This window comes from Mytilus trossulus, chromosome 7, assembly GCF_036588685.1.
Source record: "Mytilus trossulus isolate FHL-02 chromosome 7, PNRI_Mtr1.1.1.hap1, whole genome shotgun sequence".
Lineage (NCBI taxonomy): Eukaryota > Metazoa > Mollusca > Bivalvia > Mytilida > Mytilidae > Mytilus > Mytilus trossulus.
Genome location: NC_086379.1, coordinates 11,937,095 through 11,965,062, shown reverse-complemented (window position 1 = coordinate 11,965,062; position 27,968 = coordinate 11,937,095). Strand labels below are relative to the sequence as shown.

At 32.0% G+C, this 27,968-nt stretch overlaps 1 protein-coding gene and 1 long non-coding RNA gene across 2 annotated transcripts; both read left to right on the top strand.

Annotated features, from left to right (window-relative positions):
* Nucleotides 1–1,012: 1,012 nt before the first annotated feature.
* On the top strand, nt 1,013–22,071 carry LOC134726153 (protocadherin alpha-11-like). Its single transcript, XM_063590553.1, has 8 exons — nt 1,013–1,110; nt 11,777–11,841; nt 14,066–14,137; nt 14,788–14,960; nt 18,225–18,278; nt 19,139–19,228; nt 20,926–21,012; nt 22,042–22,071. The coding sequence occupies exons 2-8, from the start codon at nt 11,781–11,783 to the stop codon at nt 22,069–22,071; spliced, it is 567 nt and encodes a 188-aa protein (XP_063446623.1). The 5' UTR covers nt 1,013–1,110; nt 11,777–11,780.
* A 778-nt stretch (nt 22,072–22,849) lies between these two features.
* LOC134724640 (uncharacterized) lies at nt 22,850–25,169 on the top strand. The gene is made up of 3 exons (XR_010108470.1): nt 22,850–22,860; nt 24,500–24,616; nt 25,042–25,169. It is a non-coding gene; the product is annotated as an uncharacterized LOC134724640 (long non-coding RNA).
* The last annotated feature ends 2,799 nt before the right edge of the window (nt 25,170–27,968 follow it).

Genomic DNA, 27,968 nt, shown 5'->3' with positions numbered 1-27,968 from the left:
TTTCGGGAATGGAATATTTAACCCGATTTCATTTGCAGGGAAAATTTCACGTTTTCTTCATGTTAACGTAGTACAACCCTTGCAGCGCCTGTCCGGGCCCATTAGAGCGAGCTTTTGTGACATTTTTTCAGCATTTGGTCGAAAACTTTGCGATATCGAAGTAACATTTTTTTTTTAAATGTGCCACAATGTCAAATTTTAGAAACTTGCACACTTATGTGATCGTCTTCTCCAAGATAAAACATATGAAGAGTATTGCACAAATATAAGCACACATGTGAAATGTACCAAATCTTTCCTATATTCGGTTACTGTCGGATTTCTATAAACGATTGCATTTTCTTCGATGTTGACACATACTGTTGATATGTATTCAAGATTCAACCCACCGATCGACAAAACATTTCTTTTCTGGTCTAAGTTATATTAGCTTGCTTCACACGATTAGTAATAACATTACATGATGTTTCAGAAGAATCCGTTTTTTTGATTGGATAACAACGCTTGTTCGTCATACTAAACATTCACCTAAATTCCAATGAAGTTCAACGTCAATGATGACACGTTCTATCACAAAATAGTGCGCAGGTTATTTTAAAGAAATAAATGATAAAAACCTTTTTTTCGTGATCAAAGCGAAAATTGTAAGTAAGTATTGAATGCTTCTTTTAGTAATGTCATAGGGTTGAAAAAGCGTTGACCGTGCGCACATTTTTATACAAATTTAATGTACTTCGGTCAACGCTTTAAAATCCCCATGAATTTACAAAAAAAATAAGTAACATGTTGTTTTTCAAAATAAATTGTTTTATAATCTCATCCTGTCAGTTATTTTCGCCCGATTTTAATATTAAATTATGTGCTTTTATTTCCCTCGATAGGTGATTTTACTTTAAATCTTATGACAGTTACCTTTTAAAATGTGTCATATAAAATAAATAAGTGCATTTTCATAAAATGTGCTCTCTCATGAATTATTACAAATCGATTGAACCCTTTATCCATTATCGAACACGTGGTTAGATAACAGACAAAATACGGATAAGATCAATTAATATTACAGGTGACACGCCTGAAAATTCATATGTGCACGTAAAACTAAAATTGAAGGTAAATATACAAATTAGCTATCTGTATTAAGATTTTTACATATATCTTGTAAGTACGAAAAAAGGTGCTACTTTATACTTTATTTTGCTTTGCTTATGCTTATTGTAATCAACAACATGGTCAATTGCTTCCTGTTTGTGTCGGTTATCAACAATGTTATGAACAAACATTCCGATTAGTTTAATCTCTATAGATTGTTCCTGATCAAATACTTATCATTCTATCTTTTGTCTTAGGCCATCTGAATAGTACTTCAAAATTTTCGATGTAGTACAGGTTGACACAAAACCTTTATTTGTAACCAATTATTTTCCTTCTTTTAAAAACTAGTATGATTCCAAAGATATATAGAATTCACATTCAAGCTTATTTGTATGTATCAAAATTATTATAGTTCCTTAATATTTTCAGAAAATGTGGAATATTTCAAATTTAACTTATTATGATGGAATAAAAACTGAAGCATTTAAACTATTGAAACATTAAATTATCTCAATTCCATTTCACGGGGATTGTATATTTGATTCGTACGTTTTTTAACATCCATCTTTAGAGAGAGAAAAATATTGGATTTATATGTTTAGTTGTTACATATTTTTTTTGTTATATGAAATTATTAATCAAAAAATAGTTGAGTAAACGTTGTGAATGTTGTTCAACTGTGTTGTACATTGTTTTGCCGGTGTGATTGTTTTTGTTTGTATTTCTCCCTTGCTGGCTGGTAGGTTTGATGCTTATTTACTTGATTTTTGGATGCTTAGTTAATACAAAAAAAACTTATATATATATATATACCCCAGTGAAGTGAAGATATGAAATATATGCACTTAATCTACATCCTGAACGTCTGAAAATCCCATTTACCGGGTCGAATTCTGTCTAAAAGTATAGATAATCAGCGCTTACAATAGTCTTACTGTACGGAAACATGGTTTCGTTACACATGTAACTGATGCTTTGGTAATATGTTACCTCATATTTTTACGCTATTTTACTTTATAATAACTGTTCATAAACCAGCCAGGTAGTCATAAGTCATACATGAATATTAACAAACGCACCTATGAAGTACTATAGATAAATTGTTTAAACATATTTATTTATAGTGGATTGGGAAACAAGTTTTACAACTTATATTAATCCCTTTCCACTTTGCGGGTGCGAGTGCTGCCTTGTAGCGGCATTAGCCTACTCTTTTTCGAAATCTACAAGGGTGTCTTTAACGTGCAAGAGATATGGCTCTCTCTTAACACGGGTCAGCCATTTATCGTCCCCGTCCGACGGACTATCATCGTTTCCTCAAGACCATACTCGCAAATGGTATCAAGGGAGAGCCGAAAATTGAGTTCCTGAAATTTTCATCCCAAACGGGAATCGAACCAGGAACCTTTGTGTTAGTAGTCCGATGCGCTAACCACTTCACCACGGCTCTTTAGGTAAATTGGTGTTAGCTTTACTTAAAAATAGTGTTGTCATAAAGTTGTATGTAAAATTCTACTGTTACAAAATGTAATAACCTCTATGTTGATTTATTGGATAGTTAGATATCGAAACCATTAACAATCTATGTAATATAACGGGTATCCTTATTGTGTGACAGTCTTAGTTTTATTGTGTAGAGAATGTAAAAGTACATACGGGTACTTGGATACAGTGGAATGTATCGATATTATGACATACTTGATCAATGTTAAAATGTTATAAATCAGCAATAAGGTAGAACATATAATAGTTATTAGGTAAAAGAAAGGTATAGATGTAAGGAAATCAAATATGTTATAAATGGTGTATATTTTAAGGTGGTACCCAACACTTTCACTAAAATTAATTTGTCTCGTTTAATTTTCATAAAATTTTGACAAAGTATTTACTTTGACCATTTCACAAAAATATAAAATTTTGAAAATTTTGAACCAACCGTTTTGTCAGAAAAATTACACTGGTTACATAGCAGTTTGACAAACACCAATTTTGATCATTGAGAAGCTTAATATTCCCTTTGCAACACATCGTAATTAAAACGTTAAGCTGACTTTACAGAGTTATCTCCCTGCAGTGTTAGGTACCACCTTAAGTTGTATTTTTGTCGTATAACACATTGAAACTTGGTACTGTTTCGGGTTTATTCTTTTAAAAAAGTCCTCTCGTTCTCAAAGAAAATAACTCAATATGGGTATAGTAATACCATAGAGGACACGTTTCAAAAGCAAAGACCAATAATATTTGTTTTCTTTATTGTGTTGGTTAAGTCCCTAAGGTTGACGAGACTTGAATGTTCCTTTTTAGGAACCACTGGCAACATCAACTAACACACACTAGTTTATACGAGTAAGCTTGGTTCAAAATCTGGAATACCTGAAAATAAACTCTTCTTTTCAGTAAATTATAGCATCTGTCCTCTGGACAATGCAACGTCTCATTCGTGTGGATCAAGATAATCATAAAGTACACCTGATACCCTTATACGGTTTTGACCGTGGGAACTTTGATATTCACATAATGTACAAATGCATCATGTTCTTTCTTGTATACATCGTGTGGCTGCGGCACAAATCTAAGCAAAAATATATTGAATCTGTTAACTAAATATTTTGTAATTATTTTTTTTGTTGTTGATATGTTTATTTGCCCTTGTATTTTCAAATGCTATTTTTTTTAATGCGAACCACTATTTTTGGTGTCACAGTCAATAACTGGTATACATATATGCAAGTAGGTTAAACGTCCGGAAAGACACACAACTATAAATAATACATGAAGTATTTTAAGAGGATTCAATGTACTAAAGTACGTGTGAAACTACTACAATAAAAATTTAGAACCTTCTTTATTTGTCAATGAACAACTTAGTATCTCGACCTTTAGTACCCGGTCTTTTAGTATCGACCATTTATTGTTTTAAAAATACAAGGCACAGTAGTTTAATCGAGGCTCCTGAAACGTGTCATTTTTATGACACACTTTACGAATTTATAGAGTTGTAATGTTATAAATCCGAATGCGAACAAATATAAAGTGAATTTACGTAACCAAAGTGAAAAACCTTTCCATATGTAAATGTGACTGTTCTAGTTAAGCCAGATACTCTGTAGCTATTAACGATTATCTTCAGTCATCACAAAGAGATAGATTTTCTTACTTGAGCCGGTACGGCGAATGTGAGAAAAGCAATCGTGTTGATGTAATCAATTATAATCCGTTTATCGCTATTCTACCTATTACGATGGGTTTTAATATCATTGACAACGGGCACGTGTGCCATTAGTTTCTAGCGATAGATCAATAAAAAAATCATTTTCTGTGGTGAGAAGGAGATTATCTGTGAATTTTGTAAAATAGTGATGGTATATGCGTTCTCTAATTTTTGTGCTATTTTCACATATCCTGACCGGTGTGAGAAAAATATTTCTCCTCACTAGTGAAAAATCTGTTCTCGGCAAATGATTAGTCGAAATTTGATTATGACGTCTGAATGTTTCTGAATTTTCCTTTATAACGTCATGAAAAAAGGAAACCATACCTGATGAAGTCGCATAAAAAGAACACAAGTTTCTGAAAATCTTTAAAAAAGAAGGATAAAAATCATTAGAGAAACAGGTTCCTGCACTATAACTCGTGTATTACGATATTTCTCCACTCTCGACAGTTAAATTTTAGTTATTTAAAGAGTTCGGCAAGCCTCGCGCTTTAAATAACAAAATTTCTGTCTCGAATGGAGAAATATCGTAATACAGTTTGTATGCTTGTTGCAGTGTAGGAATCTATATTTCTTACACTATAATTATTAATGTTGTATACTAATCAAGTTGATTGCAGAATTTTCGTTTCCCTCACAACTTCTCTACTAAACTAGAGTAGTGTCTATTGTCAAAGCCAGTTCGTTAGTTAACCTTTAAACACTGTCTTTCCGAAAAGCCTCTCATCGTCCTTCAATCATTAATTTTATTGTTATCATTATAGATTATGGTTTTATATATTTTATAATACAGCTGAGACACAAGTTCATGGACTGAACAATTATTATCTAATTTAGTTAAGTTAAATTTTCAAATTTTGAAATTACCACAATTCTGTTGCTAGGATGGCGGTTTATTTTTAGCTCATCTGGCCCAAAGGGCCGAGTGAACTTTTCCCTCAACACTTGTCGTCCGTCGTCTGTTAACTTTTACAAAACTTCTCTCCTCTGAAACTACTAGGCTAGATTTTTTCAAACTTGGTCACAATAATCACTGGGGTATCTAGTTTAAAAATGTGTCCGAGGACGTTGCCCAGAGCTTTGCCAGCCAATCAATATGAAGGACATAGCTAAATGAGAACATAATGGTAAAATGCAGTGTTTCGATTATATCTCTGAAACCAAAGCATTTAAAGCAAATCTGCCGGGGTAAAAATGTTAATCTGGGTGAGATCTATCTGCTCGGATGCATCAGACAACCTGTTGTTTCTTTGCTGCCCTTGAACTGGTATTTTTTTTTTAAATTTTGTCGGTTTTTTTTTTATTATCTTAAATATTATTATAGAAAGAAAGAAACTGTAAACAGAAATAATGTACAGCAAATTAAGGTCTACATATATTTCAACAGAACCAAAATGTCCATTTGACCCTTTAAGGAGTTATTGCCATTTATAGTCCATTTCTAACAATTTTCAAAAAATTGTAAATTCAAAAAAATATGTATTTTTCCTCTGAAACTACTGGACCAGGTTTATTATAGATAGAGATCATTTTAAGCAGCTAGAATTTTCAGTAAAGTAAGATCTACAAACACATCACCATCACCAAAACAACATTTTGTCATGAATCCATGTGTGTCCTTTGTTAATTATACAAATACACCAAGGTGTGCAGCACAGGCTCTTTAGAGCCTCTAGTTTAAAGCAGCTTCTTATATTTGTTGGACAATGTGTTTCCAATGATGTAATTCATCCATCAAATAGTAAGCGATTAATCGACGGACATGTCATAATTAAATGGAGATAGGAGATTAATTAATGACAGTGGTGAGAAAACAGCAACCTAACAACACAATCATATCTATATAATTACATTTGATTTAAGTTTCATTATAATACTTTATTCTGATTGCGGCAATGCCTAACTGCACATCACGTGTTATTCCTTAAGCAATTGCATTACTCATTAAAATGTATCATTCATGATAAAACGTGTCACACAATAAAGTGCACAGGTGAATAAAATAAAAAAGAAATATATAAAATTCGTGTTTTCATGATCAAAGCTAATAGCCGAGCGCCAAAACAAGGATTCGGAGGTTTTTAATGCACCTACCTAACACACGGCTATATGATATATCATTTGAAAGGTCTTTTATCGTCGGTGCATAACGTTTGCGCGCATTACCATTACATTTGCGCGCAAATATTTGCGCGCAAAAATCATTACGTTTGCGCGCAGCTTTTGATTACATTTGCGCGCATTTTTTTTGACAGGTAAACTCAGGTAAAATACAGATAATGATACATATTTATTCATTTATTTGTTCAATTTTTTACTTCTGCGCACTACTGCTGCTGTATCAAGCCCTCTCAGTTTGATGTATGTGGTGGTCTGTAATTTAAGAATAGTGTCCAGAAACACAAAAATACATGGATGTGCAGAGAAATGCCAAACCAAAAAATTTGGTCAACCACAATCCAACATCGCATTCTTTGTTTTTATACTCAACACTGAGCCCTAATTTCTGAATTTTGCGCCACCAACTTTGGCCTAAGTGAAAACGGCAGCATTCTATTCTAGTATCTGGAAACACAGATCTAAACGCATTGTGCATTGCGATTTCAAAGTCAATATGTACGATCCTTGGTTTAAACATAAAGTGTCTGTCTGTACACAGCGAAGATATCATATTGAGCAAAACAGTGTAAATTTCCTCTGATTTGGATGGTAGAAGAGCAAATACTAGTGGCACATAATGTCCCATTTTAAATCCATGGAAAGTGTAAAGTTGCTCAAAATATTTTGGACAGTAACTGAAAGTTCCGTCAATAAAAAGTTCTGAGGCTTTTGTGCATAATGCATCAAGATTGGAATTGCATGATAGTATAACAATACCATGCTCTTTACTGTTCATGAGACAAAATGGTTCCTTTTTGTTGGTTTTTAATTCCAAGACATCCATGGTGTTGTGTACATCATCTCTGGACTTTGGTAGAGTTGGATATTCCTTGCGCCTTTCTCTGTAAATAGCCATGGTCAAACTCTTCAGGTCCTTTTCAATTAGTGTTTCTTCTTCTATATTCATCAACTCGCAACGGACTAATTTCATAGGTCTAGCAGTTATGTCTTCTGTCGCTTTTTTCTTCACAACTACGCGGATAATCTGCCTCTCGAGTTTTCTGGCATCGGATTCGTGTTGATGCTCACAGTTACCATTAAGAATGACTGTTGAATGTTCGTCAGTTTTTATTCTGCCTTTGCAATTTTTAACAGTGCATCTCCAAGATATATCCCCACACTTCAGTGTTCTATCAATACGGAAAGTAAATCCATCGTATATTAATGATTTTTTCTGCAATATAATATGAAATATATCATTTGACAAACTAAAGTCTATCTAATTTTTGTTTCTGAAATAATTTTTTTTTTAAAAGTGTTTAAAATGAAAAAATCTCGTATTTTTGTGAAAATCATAATTTTTACGGATATTGACGCAAAACTCTCGGTAATATTTAATTTTGCATCTAAAAACACACAAATTCTATTGGTTTTATATTAGTAACATATATAACTAGTTTTTTAAGTTCTAATGTCTCGCCTAGCTTGTTTTTTATACCGACAAAATATTGATAAAACTATATCAAAACATATCTTTAAAGCGCATATTAACCATGTTTACAGCACAGTTAAAAATGAATGTTGTTTTGGTTTCCTGTTAGTTTGACAGTTATAAATTCAATATGATTTAATTGTCTTAAGCTTGCCAACCACGTCAAGGCCGAAGATCACTAGCAAGGTGTTGTTTTTTTTTGTTGTTTTTTGTTTTGTTTAGATCACTTGCAAGGTGTTGTTTCTTTTGGGTTTTTTTCTTAACTACCACTATCATCGCATACGGAACTTAAGTACACAACCATTTGGTAGAGTTATTATAAAACACAAAATTAATAATAATATACATATTTACATTGAATAACAGTGAGGCAACTTAAACTTTATATTGCCCCATTGCTCAAATGCTCTTTCGCAATTAGTCAATGGTATCGTTTTCATCTTCATCATCGTCATTCATTTGATCTTTTTTAGAGATTGATGTTCTCTTAAGAATAAATATGTTGGTAAGTATCACTGCCCTTACATGGAAAAAGCTCCGTGCAAGACATTTGCTGCTCTCGGCAAATACATTTCTTGCTACGTATTTATTCCCTCTTGCAAGAACATACTGGATCTTGCAGGAAATCGGACTTCATCATGCCTAAAAAGTAGAATGGATCTGGGCCATGTAAACTCTTTTCCATCCGTATTCATAAGGAGACAAAGGATTTGGATGATCGAGATGTGAGGACATCCAAATTATCGTTTGTTGAAATGACCGCAAAATATGTTCTTTGAATGCAGGTTCACTTGAGTCTTTGCATGTTACAAGTTTAACACGTAACTTGTTTAAGTCAACATGTGATGAAGCGAATTTTTCTTTTAAGTCATACAAGCTTGAAATAAGCTCTATGGCAGCTGACAACGATGTTGAAAAAGCAATCTTGTCAAAGTTTTGGAGATTTGTAAACTTACTCGGAGATTTTCTTATCAACTTGAAAACAGTCTTTTTGCCAATCCCAATTATAGCAGAAGTGGTATCACAACCAGTTCAAGCATGAACTACAGGGAGAATGTTAGCTAGTAAAGGTGAAAAGATTTACTTAACTCATGGATTGGTATGTACCTTCTACAGTCCCTAAGACAATTAGTTGACCCCGTCAAAAACCACATTTGTTCAGTCGACACAATAATCTTGAAATAATGAACACAGAGCACAAGAACATCTGTATCAGAACACTTGACTATGATTGGTCGCCTAATATTCAACTTCTAAAAGATTTTATGAGAGTATAACATGAAGCAAGGTTCTGGTGTCTGTGTCTTCATACGAACAGGACAGATCTGAAGATCGATTACATGCTCTCATTGAGTGTTGTCGCTCTATTCTAGATTGGAAAATGCGCCGTCAAGAACTAAACATTTGTTTTCATCCTGGAACATATCAGACAAATTGCTGCTCAGATAATCTCAAAGGAAAGTTATCAGAGCTTGCTTGTTTTTGTTGCTTGATAGACATTTTTTCCAGTTTGGAACAGTTCGGCCTTCAGCGATATGAAACTTTTTCGTAGTTGTTGCCGATCGTCTATGTCGCTCTGCTGATTTTATGGAATGTTCAGTACTAGTGTCATAGCGATCGAAGACATCAACAACCTTGTCTGTGAATCGGAAGCATGATTGTAAAAGATGGACGAAAGATACCAAAAGGGACAGTCAAACTCATAAATCAAAAATAAACTGACAACGCCATGGCTAAAAATGAGTGCCTGCATAATGTAAGATTTGGCCAAGTCTCCAATTGTGGACATCCTTTTAACATCAAATGACTGAAATCATGCCATTTCTTATTGGTACGGTAGCACTGTGATCGATCGGAGGAATGTTAGAGACTGATCCTACCTTAATTTTCAAATTCATGGGAAGATCAGACTTATTTGTCTTCCTCATAATTCCATCGTCATAATATATGCAGTGGGAATGGGACAAATTAGATAGGACGAAACAGTTTCCACAGATACGTCATCTCTACATTTAGTTAGAGATAGTGCACGGGTAAACACAAGCTCGGGAATCAAATGACCTTTTACAACTTGCCCAGATTTGCATTTTAGTTGTACTTTGGGGTTCATATCCTCAAATGTCTTCAGTCCTGATCTTTGTCTGTTGATAGTGATGATTCAACAAATATCTTCCTTTTTGACGTTTTTGTTTTTCAAGTTTCAACTGATTTTAACAGAATCTTCAATGTCGTGCTTGCATGGAGACCAGTTGAAATGTCCATATGCTGACGGGAGAGATTATCAACGTCAAATGGATTTGTCACATTTTCTGTTATATAAACAGTTAGATCGTCTACAAATGTTTTATCCCTTTTCATTGCAGCTGGTTTTGCTTCATCGTGACATTGGTCACCAACCTGGACAAGACACGCACGTGCTCTCATTGCCGATGTTATCTGACTAAGCACATGCCTTGTAAGATTCCATCTTATCAATGAAGCCGTCCTCTTTGTTAAACCAACAATGCCTCTAACAACCTTAACACATCATCATGTCTTTGCCTTAAGCTAACAGCATTCATTAAGGTTGTGAAACCTCTATTAGTTGTCATACTAAGAGTCTCTTGTGTGTTATTTTGACATATTATACAGCATTGCTAATTATGGACATGTGTCAGCGCTTCATTGGAAGTGGCGCACATTTCACAGGACTTGGACACTCACCAATAATGAGTAATTATGATAATATTCAAGAATATACTATTATACAAAATGCAGTCTGCTGCTTACATAGCACATGCTAATATCATTAGTAATGGTTAAAATGGTCTTACGAATATTTATCTAGTAATATGTTGAAACACGACTTGTGTTTAGGAAACTCAAGTGTTACCTATGCATATTAGATACTAGATTTATATAAATGTTTAGCGTCTGGGATAAACACGATACAGATCCGGAATACCGTTTAATAATGCAGATTTTAAAAAAGTCGTCAAACGTTTATCAGCCATCATTGAGCTTGGATGTGTGTCGCAATCTTTTCAGGGTATATGGAATTTATAAAAACAAAACATATAAGAGTTTTAATAAGTCATTGACACTGACAATCTAAAAAAAAATGGTATTTTTTTTACATTTTAGGGTTGGTCTTACAGATGCCTCAGAATCAACTAATTTTTCATAAAATCTTCTTTTTATTGGATTCCATGTCTTTTTAGAATGTATTCCAAGCTATATTATATAAAAATAATATATTTACAACAATGCCGATATATGCAATGTTAAGTATCACCGTATAATACAAAGTAATTCGACATGTCTGTGTTCTCGTGAGATTTGCAAGAAACGTGACCATAGGGAACTTTGACGACCACCCAAATCGTATGCTCTAGAAGTTTTGCTTTCGATTGATACCAAAATTAGCTGTGTGTTCGATAGGTGCATTAAAAACCTTAACGAGAGGCTTTTTCTCAAATCGGCGCTCGCCTATAAAGAAATGTAATTATACGTATTGGATGCTTCTTTTTGTAACTTCGTAGGGTTGTAAAAACGTTGACCGTGGGCACATTTTTAGAATGAACCGCTTCCGCTTCCGCGCTTCATATAAAATGTACTTCGGTCAACGCTTTTACACCCCAATGGAATTACAAAAGAAGCATTCAATTCTTAATATAAAATACACGAGAATTATAAGTTTGACGATGGTTTATCATTTGTCTGTCTTTGCAGACCATGTACAACAATGTATAAGTATGCTCATTCATGTCTGTTTAATTTTTTTTCTGTTAAAAAGTAGTATGGCCGTTTTTGTTTTTGTTATGTGTTAAAAAAAATTGTATTTAAACGCAGATCTGATATACTAGCTCAACATTAATCCATAATAGTTTCATTTGTAGGGACATGGAAGTTATTTTGAAGTTTGGAATCGTGTTAACATTGCTAATATCATTGTCCCAAAAAGGTGAGTAATTCTTTCTACCAATTTAAAAGCAATTTTATGTTGAGCACTCATTAACAACATCTTCTTCTACAGTCAATAACTACATGTATTGGAAGGGGGTTAAGCCATCCGCTAAGGTGTCATCATTTGAATGAAAAAATGTAGTCGATATACATTTTGATTGACATTATATATGTTATATAAATAGCATGGTAACTCGGTCGATTTTTTGTAACGCTTTTTTTGCTCTTTATATATGCTGTTAAAGGAGTTTATTCCTTTGCTTCCCGAACTTTAGGTGTCAATAGAAGCAGATAATGGTTACCCTAGAATAATTCGTACGTTTAAAGCATTTTTAAAAAACCATATATTATATAGTATGTTGTTATAGAATATTGACCGTTCTTACGTTCTTCTATCCGTCATTTAATGTGAGTCAGTTTGAATGGTATTGTTTGTTAGGCGGAGCAGGATTTATGAATATTAAGCAGAAATAGGACATTTATATAATAGTTCTTGAAAAACTGGTCATTATCGTGATATATGGACTGGATATACAGGACAGTCGTATTGACTAAGATAGTGATAATGACTGAGCAGAAGGCGAGGTCATTATCGCTGTCGCAGTCAATACCACTGTCCTACGGGGCGGGCAGTCCATGTATCACGATAATGACCAGTTTTTGAAGAACTATTATGTTTATTTCATTGAGAAAACATGTTTTGGAAAGTTTTCATAAATTCAAAACGCCTAATGCGAACTCGAGTAGTTGTACAATTTCTATACCAAAGAGTGAAGACCAGTCGTAGTAATACTGCCATTTAGTGCAACTTTTTTTAATTAAGTTCTCTTTAATTTTACAAATAACGAAAAAATATATTAAACAATTCAACAACTTAAATGTAATATTAAAAACAGGAACAAGTTTTCTAAACAGAGAAACCACACCCACGGTCATTAACAGAGAAAGCACGCCCCAACAGTCCTTATCAAACGGAAACCACGCCCCAACGGTCATTATCAGACGTAAACCACTCCCCACCGGTCCATATCATGTAAAAGTTCATTAACGACCGGTTTTCTGGTCTGTATTATTCTGTTAATGACCGATGGAATTTATTACTGAAGATTAATGAATGTCATGTGACCCCTTTTTATCCAATTATAAGAGAATCTTATTCTCAACCGATATGAAATAAAAACCCTTATCCTAGTTCACAATTGTTTATTATGTTTTTCATGCACATAACGAATACATATAAGGGATTTTTTTCAAGGCAAAATGTATTTTCTTACATGTATATTATTTCTGATAATCTTCTAAAAGCAGTCAAAATCCTACCATTCATCTCGGTAAATCCTTTTTATAAACCTTACTGGATTCATTTTTGATTTTTCTGGTCCTAAAATATGCTAATGAACTTTTGCTTTTAGGTGCCGAAATTACTGTTGGTGACCTTGATAATAAATCAAAACTGATTTAGAATTAGGAAGCATCTGTATAATATAATCGTTTTCATAACAGTGTGGACGTGACTATCTATTGGCGCGCTCAGGTTATCAATTGACTGGGTCAGATTAAGTGAACGTTCGTCTGTAACACCGATTTATCACACAATTTATTTGTTAAAGGCATTGATAACATTAGTTGAAATGAATTATTACATTGCTTGAAATCCTGGTTTTCTTCATAGCGATATTGTAAACTAGCTGCGCGACATAATATGAAGACTTTTGAATGCGTTCGCCACGCCCAATCGAAAAAAAAACTTTATATTTCTACTTATTTTTTTTTACGATATCAGTATGCAAACAACCTGATATTTGATATATAGCAGGGTTTTGTGAAGTCAACACGAGGTTTACTCGGATATATTATCGACGTCACAATGATTGAAACCACGTATATAAAATTTACATTAATTTCATCTTCCGGTTGCTGGTGAAACAAAGTAAAACACATGTTTCTATCTTGTAAATTACACAAATAAATCTATGATAAAAAAAATTATCACATTTAAACTGTAAAATATCAGCTGATCGATACATTATCAACAGGTTTTTAACTCGTTCGCTGCACTTACTTAACAAAAAGTTTTATATTGTGAAACAATACCAATACGCACATAACAAACAAAAAACGGATACCTAATATTTAGCCTCCAAACAATATAATTATTAATATTGATATTACAAATACTTACAGGATAGATGGTTTACTCTGTTGAAATAAATATTTTGTAGGATTGTCACAGACACAACCACCACGGTTTGACAAATCTCCTTCTCTTTTGTCATTTTATGAGGGATGTTCAAGTAAGTGATTCATTTGTTAAACTCATCATAGACACATGTTCACCAGAATTGAAATTTTGCACGACTACAAAAGACCTATTTATAACGCTCGAATCGAATAGCTTTAAAAGGCAAAAAAAAGAACGGAGTTGAAAACCACAAATACAGCTAAGGTAATAAATATATCCTTAGGTATAAAACCCTCAGTATTTTGAATATTCACGCAGTTTCGTAGACAGTCAATTCCTAATTTTGACAATATGAATATGGAACAGGACAATGAACACTGCGTTTATTTTACGGAATACTTTCCATGTCGCATTATTATGTCACAACCTTTCAAGGTAAATTGCAACTAGTGTTAGTGTTTCTACAGTCTATAAAACTTTTTTCTCAGAATAATCAAAATGTATGCATTCCAAATACTTAGTAGTCAATAATGCTAAAATTTTATTACGCACACTATTTTATAAATATGTCAAACGAAAAAGAGAAGAAGAAAAATATGCGACTCAAGTTCATACTAAAAAAGTCATTTGGTCAAACTGTTCAACTCTATAAATTTGATTTTTATATTTGTCTAAGTTTTAAATATTTGTAGATACAATTTAAATAAAAGTGACCAGTTGCAAGATACTTTGGTCATACATGAATGCTTCAATATATTTTAGATAGAACTCTGGCCAATATAACCGCTCGGGGTTCAAATGGAGTTATTACAATATCTGCTAATGACGATGCTACACGTGCTAAAGTAGCCATTGTAGACGCAGGGCAAACCGCCACTGGTGGTAGTTATAGTACAACGATACAAATTAAACAGAAAGCATGTATGGACAGAGAGGTAAATTTTCATTAAGATTAACAAAAGAAAAACCAAATGTCCATAATCCTGGTGTAATTAAATCTGTACGTTTCAATATTAAATAATATACTTCACCACATACATATTAAGTAACAATAACAAAAAAATACCAAAATTAGTGACAGGGCAAAACGGTTTTGATGGAAAAATGATGGTGTTAACGGTATGATTGATGAGTGTTTATAACTTTTTACTGAAAATCTCCATGTTCATCTGATCTTTATTACTATAGGCAAATATCGATTACATGGAGCTGCATTTCCTCTAAAACAATACAAAGTAAGGAATATTTGTGATTTGACGTATATATGGTTTGTTTTGTACTAAATTTGTCTTTGAAATATTCCTTTGTCTATAGAAAACGGCATTTTTTTTTAGAAAATAACAAAACTCGGTGACTATTATTTATCTAAATCTGATACACTTTCGCGCTTGCTCATTCAAACGTATTGCCCACGAAACCCTGTGTTTGAACACTTGCCCAAATGTACCGCGATTTCATGGACATCTTGTAGTATCAAAGTATCAATAATTCAATGGGTTCAGTTACTTTTATACATCATCAATCATTGTACATTAATCATCTCTATATATACGGATATACACAGCGTACTTTCATCCTGGCAATAAAAGAACAACGTATAAAATAATGTACTGCAAGTATCTGATATTTTGAAATTATATTAAGGACAAACATATCCATTTAAAAATGTTATTGTAATTGTAAAAATGTATCATCCTTATACAAAATATCTGAAATAGTTCAATTATCAGAATGATTATGTTTAAGGTTTTCAACATGTATTCCAATCTAAATCTGTAAGTTTTTTGTTTGACGAAAGTAAGATTACATTTAATTAACATTTTCAATGGATATATTTGTCTTTAAATGAATTCATTTCATTTAAATTGATACAGCAATTATAATACGGTGAGACCATGTAACACTTATTTGTTGTTCTACAACTTTAACATAAACTGGTTTAGAAAAGAGGCAGTTATTATAGATTATTACATGGCATTTTCCACATGGTCCATGGTATCAGCCCTAGACTCCCATATCAAGCCAGAGGGCTTTAGCCATGAACCATGTGGAAAATGACATGTAATAATCTATTTATCACATATTTTCAAGCAGGAGAAAACAAATAGCTTACACCAAATAATGTTTGATATTTCATCAAAAATCAAAAAGATATTTAACGAAAAAATAAATAAATGTATCACTGTGAGTTAAAAAAAAAGTTCGTATCACAGTAGGTTAACAACCTTTTGTGAAAAGTTTCAGAAAAAAATAATAATAAATATATTAATTTCTAAGAATTGAAATATTAAACGACTATAAAGTGTTACATTACAAATGTTAAAAAAATGCTTAGGAAGAATCCTCTATCGCTACTCATTCCAGTGTGGCGCCATATATTTTCTAAATTCATATTTTCTAAATTCTTCATGACGTCAAAATTTTACGGGAACTTTTGTGATTTTCACTGCTGATTTCTACTATTTTTTCTTCTACAGCACATTTGTAACTTTCTAAATTTCTTTTCATTTAGTTGAACTTGTTTACAAATAGTCTTTGATTGACAGGTTACCGGAAGTTAAACTCGAGGGCTGGATATGGATGTCGAGGGCTGATATCGATATCGGCCCCGAGGGCTGATAACCAGCCTTGATTCTAGCTATTATTGGCCATGCAAAAACGTACATATCAGTACAAAATATGTGATAATACGTTATAATATATATTTTAAATGCGTCATATATTTGAAAAAAAATATAACAATCATCATGCAAGGATTTGTCAATATTTAATCTTCAGATTACATATTATATGTAACACTTGAAGAATTATGTATTTTTGTTCTTGTTGTATTTTAATTTTTTTTAATGGGAAGATTTAAAATTGGATTGGAGATTTTCATTTTTTGGTTTAATCTACATTGAAATGATATGCTTCCTAATCTAATGAAACATTTCTAAAACAGTCCTTGCCTTATGGAGCCATAACTACTGCATATAAGATATTATCAATTTTATCTGCATAACGGGTTAAAGAAAGTTTTGATTAAATGTGTAATCCAGACTTTGTTGAACGTCACCAGTGTCTGAGCAGAAAGTTGATGTACCAGGAATCTGTAAATTGCAAAGAACGTATTTTTCTTTAAAAAAGAAACATTTTTTACCAAGACCCTTTTGATAAATATTCCGACTGAACTTCACAAATAACAGATGATGGTCTTGAATTGTAGATTCTGACATTGTTTATCATCCTAATTCCCGCCATTGTTATACAAGTGAAAGGTTTAACAATTCAGGAGCCTTTTTGTCGTTACCATCTAAGAAAGGTCTTAAGAATTTCTTAAGACGTGAATTAGGATAAAATAAGGAGCGACTTACGAAACGTCTCAGTATTCGTGTGTAATTTAGACTAGTGATCTATTTAAATGAGCAAGTCGTCAATCCTATTAGCATAAAGAAACGACTGCCATTGATCCTACAAAAACAGATATTAACATAGCTACTAACCGTGTATTAGATAAGTCCCGCCTCCCTACTATCCTTATATCAAATATACAAAGGCGTTTTTAACCAATCACATTCATAGAAATGTAAAGGAGGTAAGATACTACGGATTATGTCAACTATTTTATCAATGCAAAGAAAATATGTGTTAACAGTTAATATGAGCAAGAGATGGAATCTGCATTTTACCATTGCAGAACTACAGACTCTCCTGGGTTTGGTGGAAAATAATAAAATTTGATATTTAGTAAACTGTCATGTACGCGAGAGTCTCCTTATATATAACCCAATGTTAGGACCATCATAAGGCAATCTTGAGACACTTAAATATGTTCCATAAAGTTGTGAAATTTCCTAGGATTATCTCCAGTTAGGACATGTTTGATACAACCACATAGGACTAATATTTGTCATAAGTTGGTATTAGGACACGTCCTTATCATAAGAAGGCTTCGATAAACAGGTCCAATTGTTTAATTTAACATTTTCTACAGAGGAAAGTCAGGAGTATGACAGTTGTTATTCATTCGTTTCGTGTGTTTGAGAGTTTCATTTTACCAATTTATTATGGACTTTCTCTTTTGAGTTTTCTTCGGAGTTCAGTATTTTTGTGATTTTACATTTCATACCATCTTTGACCATATAGACAGACCTCTTCACATAAAATAAACTACAAATTATCTTTGCTTAATTTGTTTTTCTTTGTTTTGATTTTAGACGGAACCTACATGGTATTTACAGTTATTGGCTACGGATACTTCAGGTTTACAGGTATGATTTTTATTATACTTAGAACTTTGAAGAGGCATTGTTTGGTATTTTCGCCATTTCATTTTTGTGTAAATAAGTCATTTGTATTCATACATTCTCGTAAGATTCGAAGAACGTTTTTCCATTCTATAAATTTCATCACTTTTACAATTTCATCAAAAAAAGATTTCGAAAATGAACTTTTAAAGTACAACGGATAAATTCACGCGTCACCCGAGTAACTATTTTAATTCATGCGTGATATCTTTCTTTTTTTCTAAAGACTTGCCTTATATCAAAATCTGCACAACCTAAACGACAAGGTCATGTATCTGCTTTCAATGTGTTATATCTTCTTTCACATTGATATAAAGTGGAATAAAATTGAACATTCAGTTTATTTGGCTGACACTGTTTCAAATCACCCATCTATATCTTCAACTAGCATATAGGTATATAATAAAATGTGAGTATGCATGTGGAATATTTTTAGTTCAACTCATCAAAAGTTTGTGGACCTTCAAAGGAGATCGAAAGATACTAAAGAGATAGTTAAGACTGCAAATATTTTAACAACAATAAAAATAAATACATACATATGAGAAGGCACCTTTGGTGTTAACTGATTGTGACCGTAGCAATTTTTAAAGACAACCAACCTCCACCTAAGCTGTATTTGTCAAAACTTTTATGAATTTTTCATCCCCATAGCACTTCAACTTCGTACTTATTTGGACTTTTAAACTTTTTTCTATACGAGCGTCACTGATGAGTCTTTTGTAGAAATAACGCGCTTCTTGTGCAATTAATAAATTAAATTTAAGTTTATCTATAATTATCAATTGCTATGTACACATATTTGTTATGTAATTGAATTTCAGACCTTCGAAGCCTTGCAAATCTATGTTCTAGATGTAAACGACGAAAAACCTTCATTTTCATCAAAACTATTCCAGAAAACTGTACTTGAGGTATGATGTATGCTTGACTTTATATACCTCTATGGAGTTATTTTTTCAAACCAATAGGTCATTCATTCGAAGATTCAACCCGGACGATACCATGTTTCAACGAAATACGCCTCATTGCATAAAACAATGACATACGGGATGTCATTGTTGTTCTTGATAAAATTCAAGCTATAATGTCCTCCAACATTTAAAACATTTGGTACTTGTAGTTTGTTGTTATAAATTGGGGAATTTATTGTCTAAAATCCATCTTTGATATGGTTAACAAAAAATCGTCATTGTTGCAGAAAGTAATCTTTTTATGCATAATATTATCACATCAGATAATGGATATTAGAAGATTTGTCTTGTAGAACACACCATGGGGTGTCAGAATCATCCAAACAATACCTTCCGATCACCCCTCGGTGAGTCTACGACAAGAAAAACTTTAAAACATGCATTATCTGATAGCAATTCACCATTTCGACATGTACCTTACTGAAAGGGAGAACATAAAAGAGATCATACGAACGTTTTTTATTTACAGGCCTATATGGTATTTCCTGGAATAGATGACAATGTAAATTCTTTAGTTAAAAATTTCATCACAAAAAATAATATAAGTAATATTATGTAATTCACAATATGTTTTAAATCTCGTGTTCCCCCCATATGTATGTATGTAATTTTATTGCATCTTGAGGCGTACAGGACGCTTTTTAATGCACGGTGTATACATTTGTTTTGCTTTGGGTTTTTTAATTTAGGAAACATACATGATATGACAGGATACTTTGTTACTTTGCCACGCAAAGACAAAACTATCATTTCGCGGATTTTCGTTTTATGAAGTTTTATGACGAAACGTAAATTGAAATGGACTGATTTGTTTATTTCGCTTATTAATTGAAATAACTATATTGTATCAGAATCTTAGCCTATGTAAGCTTCTGGTTTTGATCTCCAAAATTGAGAATAACTGGTAGAAAGTTGGGCGTAACGCGGAACAGCATGTTTTGTGTATTCAAGAGTTTGAGATAATAAAAGTAGATATACTGTGATTATACTGGTTGATGATAAAAGGTCGTTATATTAGAATAATATTGAATTTCGGCATTCATAATTATACTTCCAATATGTTGTTTGAAACTTGTACTTTGAGACTCATACTACATAATTGATGAGTTAATAAGAAACGTTTGTGATATTAAATTGCCCGGTTAACGAAGGACAAGTGACAAAGCAAAATGTCAAAAAGAACAAGGCTGCATTTACTTACAAGACGTTTTCAGAACTAAAATACATCGCACTTGTTTTTTTCAGGTCCGTAATTCTTTTATTTTTTTCTCATGTTTGATATCAATTAGGATTTAAATCCGAACAAAACAATATAATTTTTATAAATTATTCGTAAATTGTATGCTCCGAATGCAACATACGAAGTCACATAAACATAGCACAATGGAGCAAGTTTGAATACTAATATTTTTAAATAGAGGGTATTGATTATCTTTAAGAATAATAATTTATAATTAACACAATAAACAAAAATGAAATATTCTGTATAAAGGTAAAATTTCATGTATAATGCGTACAACTGAACAAACTTATGGATTTAACTATTTATTTCCTATTGAACCTGTGTTTTCGTCCTTACTGTTAATCCTGTCTGTACAAGAAAATGAACTTATATCTTATTAAAATTCCCTTGGTAGAACGCAAAGAAATCAACAGAGGTGATACATGTTACAGCTACAGATCCGGACAACGGTGTAGGCGGAGTGGTTACATATTCAATTGTAGTGAGTTGTTATTCGTTTATAATTTGGTTCTTTACCTACTTGAGTAAATGAAAATGCTACAAGAAACGTAGATATATGCAAAAGTTCATAAATAAGAAGCAGCAGAAGGTTATCGAGGTTCAAATCTGTTATTCAACCAAATATTACAAGTCAAGGTAAAACAAAACCAAAGAGAACCGCTGGGGATTGAAAGGGCATTGTTCGTCGAACTGGATAAACGTTATATCGTTGTTTCGTATCTAATGCACATGTCTATATGTTTTATTGTCCTTTCCATTGTTGCAATACACAAAAAAGCTTTAACTGCTATAAAATTTAAGAATAAGCAGATGTGGCATGATTGACAATGAGACAATCGTTGCTGAAAAGTTCAAAGGAACTGGATGCAAGGAATTATAGCACAAATTGCAAAGGAAATGAATGTAATGAATTAAAGCTAAACTTTCTCGAAATATTACTCAAACGTGAAAGAAAATGCAGATTCGGGTTTTTAAGGTTTATCTATTTCTATAGGTTTTAATGGCGTTTGATATCATGCATGGAAGTTTAGCTGTGCATGTCTTTTTGGTTAAAATAAAAATTTGGTTAAAACAATCCTGAAAAGTATTAGTTTGCCAAGCACATGTATATGATTAAAAGAATCTGACTAAATAAGGAGGTGAGAAAATATCGTGTGATTGAACGAAAGGGTCAAATTTATTGTGCGACAGATAATAACGAAAATTAGCACTTAGTTTGAAAATGACAATTGAAGTTTAAGTTTTAAGTAATAAGTTAAAATCTCGTTTTTTGAAACTTTGGATGAACAAACGATTTTTAAAGAACAAAAGTGTCAAAAAAAAAGTAAATCGGTTTGGGTTCTTTTGGTCTATTAATAACACTCTGTAAATATAAGACCAATTGGGCAATTTTGTACCTTAGTACAGTGTATTAGTGTTCATTATATATTGAAAATACACTGCATTGTATCGTTTCATTTGTTGACTAGTATAGATTAACTTATTGAATATATTAATTTAAAAATTAAAGATTATACTGTATACAAGTGATGATTCTTAAATGCTTATAACTTCTTTTTGTCAAATATTTCAAATTTATAAAAAAAAAAAAAAAAAACTATTAGCACCCAAGTTTATAAATAAACTACTAATAAGTATACAATTTCTCGTATGCTCCTTGTAAACGTATTTAATATAGGATTGAAAATTGTTCATTTTATGGTTGACTAGTGAAACAGGATCTGATACCCTTCTAAAGCACCTTATATTATCGTTTGGTTCTTGTTAATCAGTCTTAATGTTTTCCATGTAGAGTTTTATGGACTTTAATATTTTTTATATAAACACGTTGCTACGATCCCTTCTATTTAGTTTTAATCTGCCCTTTGTAGTATCTGCGTCTTTTTGTCTTGTTGTAAATATGAATAATTGAAAGAAATGTGTAACAATGAAATAACTATTCTATGATATGCATATCAAACATTAAAGAGTTTCATTCTTTCCATAGAGTGAAGTTAAGCTATATATATGGAATGATACTGCTTTTATTTTACCAGACAATTTTTGCCGAATTTTATGTTTAAAAAGTTCATTTTAGATTTTATGTATCAAATATACATTTAAAACATTTTAATTTCAATTTTATTATTACAAGTTATAAGAATGAAATGCTAGGTTTTAGAACAAATACCATTTTCATTTGTAATGCAAAATTTAAAGGTAATTTTTTATTCCGTATACATTTTTCAAAAAGCAGCACTAATTTTAAAGTGAACTATTTATTTCGAAAGCTCTTTATTTGAATAGCTGTGAATTACGTCTATACTTTTAATTTCAGCCGGAAGGACAAGTAAGTATTATTTGTATGTGTTTAACAAAATCTCTATTTTAAGTTATACACATTTTAGCGATATAATATATACATTTTGTATTTAAGATTGTATCACTAGTCAAGTATTTTCATGGACATTATACATTAATTTTGCAAAGGCCACCCGTTTATGAATATACTTAAACATATACATAAGCAGGACCAATTTTACTGCATCAAATGCACTTTCCGGCAATATTTGTTTTCAGTGATACATTGTAAATTAATTGGAGAGTTGATAAAAACACCCAGGAAAAATGTGAAGCGAAGGACTGCCAAAGTCTGCAGGAGTGAGCCGTACTACTTATTTATCATAAAATTTCATAACAGCAAAGGAGTCGGGCTGATTTTGGCCTAAAACAATAAGGTTCATCTAGCGAAAGATTTTGGACACTTTTTAAACACTTAAGTGTTTATTTCAATTGATTCAATTAGTTCGTGTGAAAGATTTTAACTGATTTAGTCATTAAAAACGCTCCAATTCAAGCTCAAATATGAAAAATCTATCAAATATGTAAAAAAAAACGTAACTTTTCAGATTGTTTTTGGCAAAAATGAAAGTGGCCGCATCTGTGTTCATCCTTAACCTTTATATATGTTATGTATTATCATTAAATACAACTTAGATTTCAATATTATGAATGAACACGAATGCGGCCACTTTCATTAAAGACGGAAACTGTCCAAAATTTAACTAAAATGCTATAATTGTGAGAATTTCAGTAAATTAGCATGACTTAACGATGCTAGTACCCGATATATGTGCATTGTACTGTCAAAAACAGCCCATATTTAGGAAGCAGAATCATTCTTCTTTCCAGTAAATAGCTAAAAGATTACAATTTCACAATTTTGTAAAACTGCTATATTTTGGGGCCAAAAAGGGCTCTTACTGAACCTACTCCTTTAAATAACACAATATCCGTATTTCTATGCCAGTACCAATGGTTGGTTACTACAGATGGCATATCCTCGTTGAAGCTAAGTGGCAATTTATTCATATATTTTGTTCAAGAAGACACTCAACATGATGGTGTTGAGTAGAAACAGATTTTTTTATATGCAACATACCATCTACGACACACCGAAAAACCTTCTGTAAGGTTTCAGAGCTGTCCAGCGATTTGTGACATCGAATTTAACGTTCTACTTAGGGTTTTAATGTTTTTAAGTCCAGTGATGATCATAAACTGCCATACAAAAATCTTTTTTTTTTTAGGAAAATACTGATTTTTTTATCTCCAGGAATTAAGAGTTGCAATTACGAAGTCGTGATGAACATGACAGTTGTTATCCATTCGATTGTAGTGTTTGACATTTAGAAATTGCTATTTTGGAACTATCCGTTAAACATCAGTTTGCTAACTATTTTTTTTAGTTTATTTGTTAAACATGTTTTAATACCCGTGATTCTTCTAATCATTATATGTTGACATTAACACTTTATATATTCATGCAGATTTTGATCGCCGTCGTATGTTTGTATTTTTTTTTTTATATTTAACCATATATAAAATTCTAACCGATTAGGTTTCTAATGATAAAATATGCTATACTACATGTATCACTAAAATAATAAATCAGAATTTTCTGATGTACTTTTCATGTATTTTATTAGTCAGCTGCCTTATATGGGAACGCCTTTGTTATTGATCCTACAACAGGTAGCATAACAGTAAATGCAGAATTAGACTATTCAAAACTGAGTTTCTACCAGTACATCATATTTGGAACTGTAAGTATTGAGCAAACTTGGTAGTTTTTGTAACACATTATTTGTGTAGTATATAGAATTCAAAACTTCTGAAATAAAGATATTTTATTGCCAGGAAAACGACCAAACCAAAAAAGGGTCATTTTAATGTTACAGTGCATGACATTAATTTGGTAAAGTAATTACTATGACATGATTTACCATACGTTCAAATCTTGTTTATTTTTAGAATAATTGAAATATTGAGATATATATCGGCTTTCTTCAATTACTACCTTACCAATACGCAATAAATTTCTCTACTTTATTTCCTCATTGTCCGTTTGAACAACTTTTCAATTTGATGAGTACTATTCAAAAAAGATTACACACACTCTGTTTTCTTTGAACGTTTTTTTTTTTCGCATATACTTATTATTGTATCTTTTATAAATGTTACATTTTAGGATGGCGAACACATATTAAAAGGAAATGCAACATTGATTATTAAAATACAAGACATTCAGAACAAACCACCATACTTTACCGGTCAACCGTTTAATGCTGACATTCCAGAGGAGAGTCCTGTTGGTTCTACTGTAAGTGACATATTTTAAAACATATCAGTCAATTTTCATTTATCTTTGTGGTAGTTGTATGCTCTCCATGTCAATGAAAAAACAAAACATCCTTGTTGATAAAGAACTGTCCATGGATACTTTTCGAAGGTTCTAAAAGAAACAAGGTGATTATCCAAAAAAGGATTATAGTTGTGTATAGAATTATAACTGGAAAATTAAATTATTGTTTCTACGAAAGGCAGCTAGTACGATGTTGGGTCAATTGGCTTATTTGTTCATAATCTGTCTAAAGTAAGGCAAATAAAAATTAAGAATTGCAGTGCATTTTGTATGTATCTAATTCCTGGCAAATAACATTTTCTTATGAAAATAATATGGGTACATTGTGTTGTGTTAAACATCTTGAAAAACTTCCCGTTGACGTCACAGACAAAATATGATATTGAGGCTCGTATCATTAAAAAAATAGAAATTCAGACCTTTTCGTAAACTTATAAAATTGTGTTCATTAATTATTACTATCTCATTAGTATTCTGTTTCGGTGTTTTAACAGAAAAAAATAGCATTCCCAAAATGTTGTGTCTTTGACAAATATCGTGATCCAAAATCAAATCTCAAAATCTATGCAAAATTTTCTCATAACGCTAAACAAATATTTAAAAAGTAGTAGAGAGCTGCGTTTAACTACAGGCAAATGTATTGTTTCTGGAACCCAATCCTCTATGTTTTTGATTGTCCTTAAATAGTTTGCGACGCTTCATTCCTGATGAAGCTAATTAGCAAAAATACATAATTGTCGATACATATAATATGACAGTTATTTGATCCTCTTTTTACATAGAAACAACGTTTAATTCAACTACATCTTTTTTTTTTACAGTAGAACAAATGGTAGACAATTCAGCAAATTTAGCTAACTTTAATTGAACTGTTCTTTATAAGAAAGTAATATTTGAATTGGGAAAACCTTGAGCTAACGTCAATTTTTAAATCTGAAGACAATCTTTCATATTGTATATACATCAATCATTGTGTTATAATCTTAATCACTATCAAAACAAAGAAATGTGTAACAAATAAACACTAACGGCATATAAACAAAGCTTATAAGCAAAAATGAGACACAGTAATACAAAATTTACCATAGCACAATTATACAATAACAGGAGGTATAAGTACACAGCCATGTCAAATGGAGATCACCAAAGGCAAAAAGGCAAAGCACATTAGCAAAAACAAAAACAAGAATAAAAAAATAAACCATATCACAATAACACAATGAGGTGAAGTACAGAACCACGTCAAATATATATCACCAAACCTTTTCATAATATTCATCAAGACAAATGCAATAATATTATAACATGTAATTAAGATGTTAAACAACGTCAGTACTCCGAATCTATACTTCAGGACCTTGATGTTTAACTTGTGAAGTTGATACGGAAATTTTATCAACAAGGTCTCGGTACCTCCCGACGAACTCTTTAAGAAAAAAAGAACGAGACGTGCTTTGACATACCCCTGGTTCAGAAACTTTCTTTTTTTTTACAAAGTCTGAGTAGGTCTTGAATACCGAGGATATTGGGATATATATATATCTTATATGCAGATGTAGTTGGTTTATCAATATTTTAAAATTTCAAAATAAGAACCGTGAAAATTTGGACTTGTGTAAATTCGCTTGGTGGTTGATGCATGCATAGCAGAAGAGATTTAACCTGTCCATGTACCCAGTGTTCATTATCAAAGGGAGTTCCTAAATAAACCTTGACTTGCCCTCTTTCTTTTGGTTAACAGGATATCGGTACACTACTGTCGCCCTTAACTTTACTGTTTATTGTTTGAACTGAGATATCAAATTTTATTACTTGATTTAATTTGAAAAGAAAATAGAGATAAAAATAGGTATTGTTTGTTTGTTTGTCCTTTTAATTTTTAGACATGGCGTTGTCAGTTTATTTCCGATTTATGAGTTTGACTGTCCCTCTGGTATCTTTCGTCCCTCTTGAAACGAGAGGAACCAATAATCCTAGCCTTTTACATTCTCCGACTTCACCTGTACCAGTAAAACATTTCCTCATATCTACTTTCTACTTTTATGCAAATCTAAACTTCTTGACGATCATATTTTGAAGGTCAACTTCACATATGCTATCAGAGCCGATGATGGTGATACCGGTGTTCCACATCAAATAGAATATAAACTAACAGAAGGTATATGAAACTATTGTTGAAAGTTTTATGCACTTAAATATTCAAATTTTATTTCTGAAAAAATTACAGATTTAAGAAAATCATCAGAATTTGATCATTGTTAAACTAAACCCAAGATCTGTTAATATGTGTAATGTACATGACCAAACAGGAGAAGCAAGTTATTTAGATTTTGAAATAATAGTATTTTTGTATTTTTTATATAAAGCAAAGTTGTAATGATGTATTTGAATAAGTGCATAAATCGTAGATTTGAGGTAGACATTGAACACACGACAGGGAATATACTATTCTATTGCAATTGGTTTGAAGCGATAATTCTGATTAGACGTTCAGAATTATTTTGACGGGTTAGATTCAACAAGCTACCAATACGTAACTCAGCCACCATTTTTAATTCTCATTTTAGTTTTGGTAGATAATTTCACAAAAAATTCACAAGAAAGTCTCATTTCGTGCCTTAAAATCTTTATTTTGTCAATATTGATACCATTCAGAAGCGTATGAAAGTTGTAAATATGTCTAGCGTTAATGTTTGACATCAGGATTATACGTCAGACGTCACATTGTTTTGATACCAAAGACGATGCAAAAT

Coding starts and splice junctions, on each gene's coding strand:
- LOC134726153 (XM_063590553.1), top strand. CDS start 11,781: ATGGAAGTTATTTTGAAGTTTGGAATCGTGTTAACATTGCTAATATCA. Junction 14,138..14,787: donor ATTTTATGAGGGATGTTCAA/GTAAGTGATTCA, acceptor AATATATTTTAG/ATAGAACTCTGGCCAATATA. Junction 19,229..20,925: donor TCCAGAAAACTGTACTTGAG/GTATGATGTATG, acceptor TTCCCTTGGTAG/AACGCAAAGAAATCAACAGA.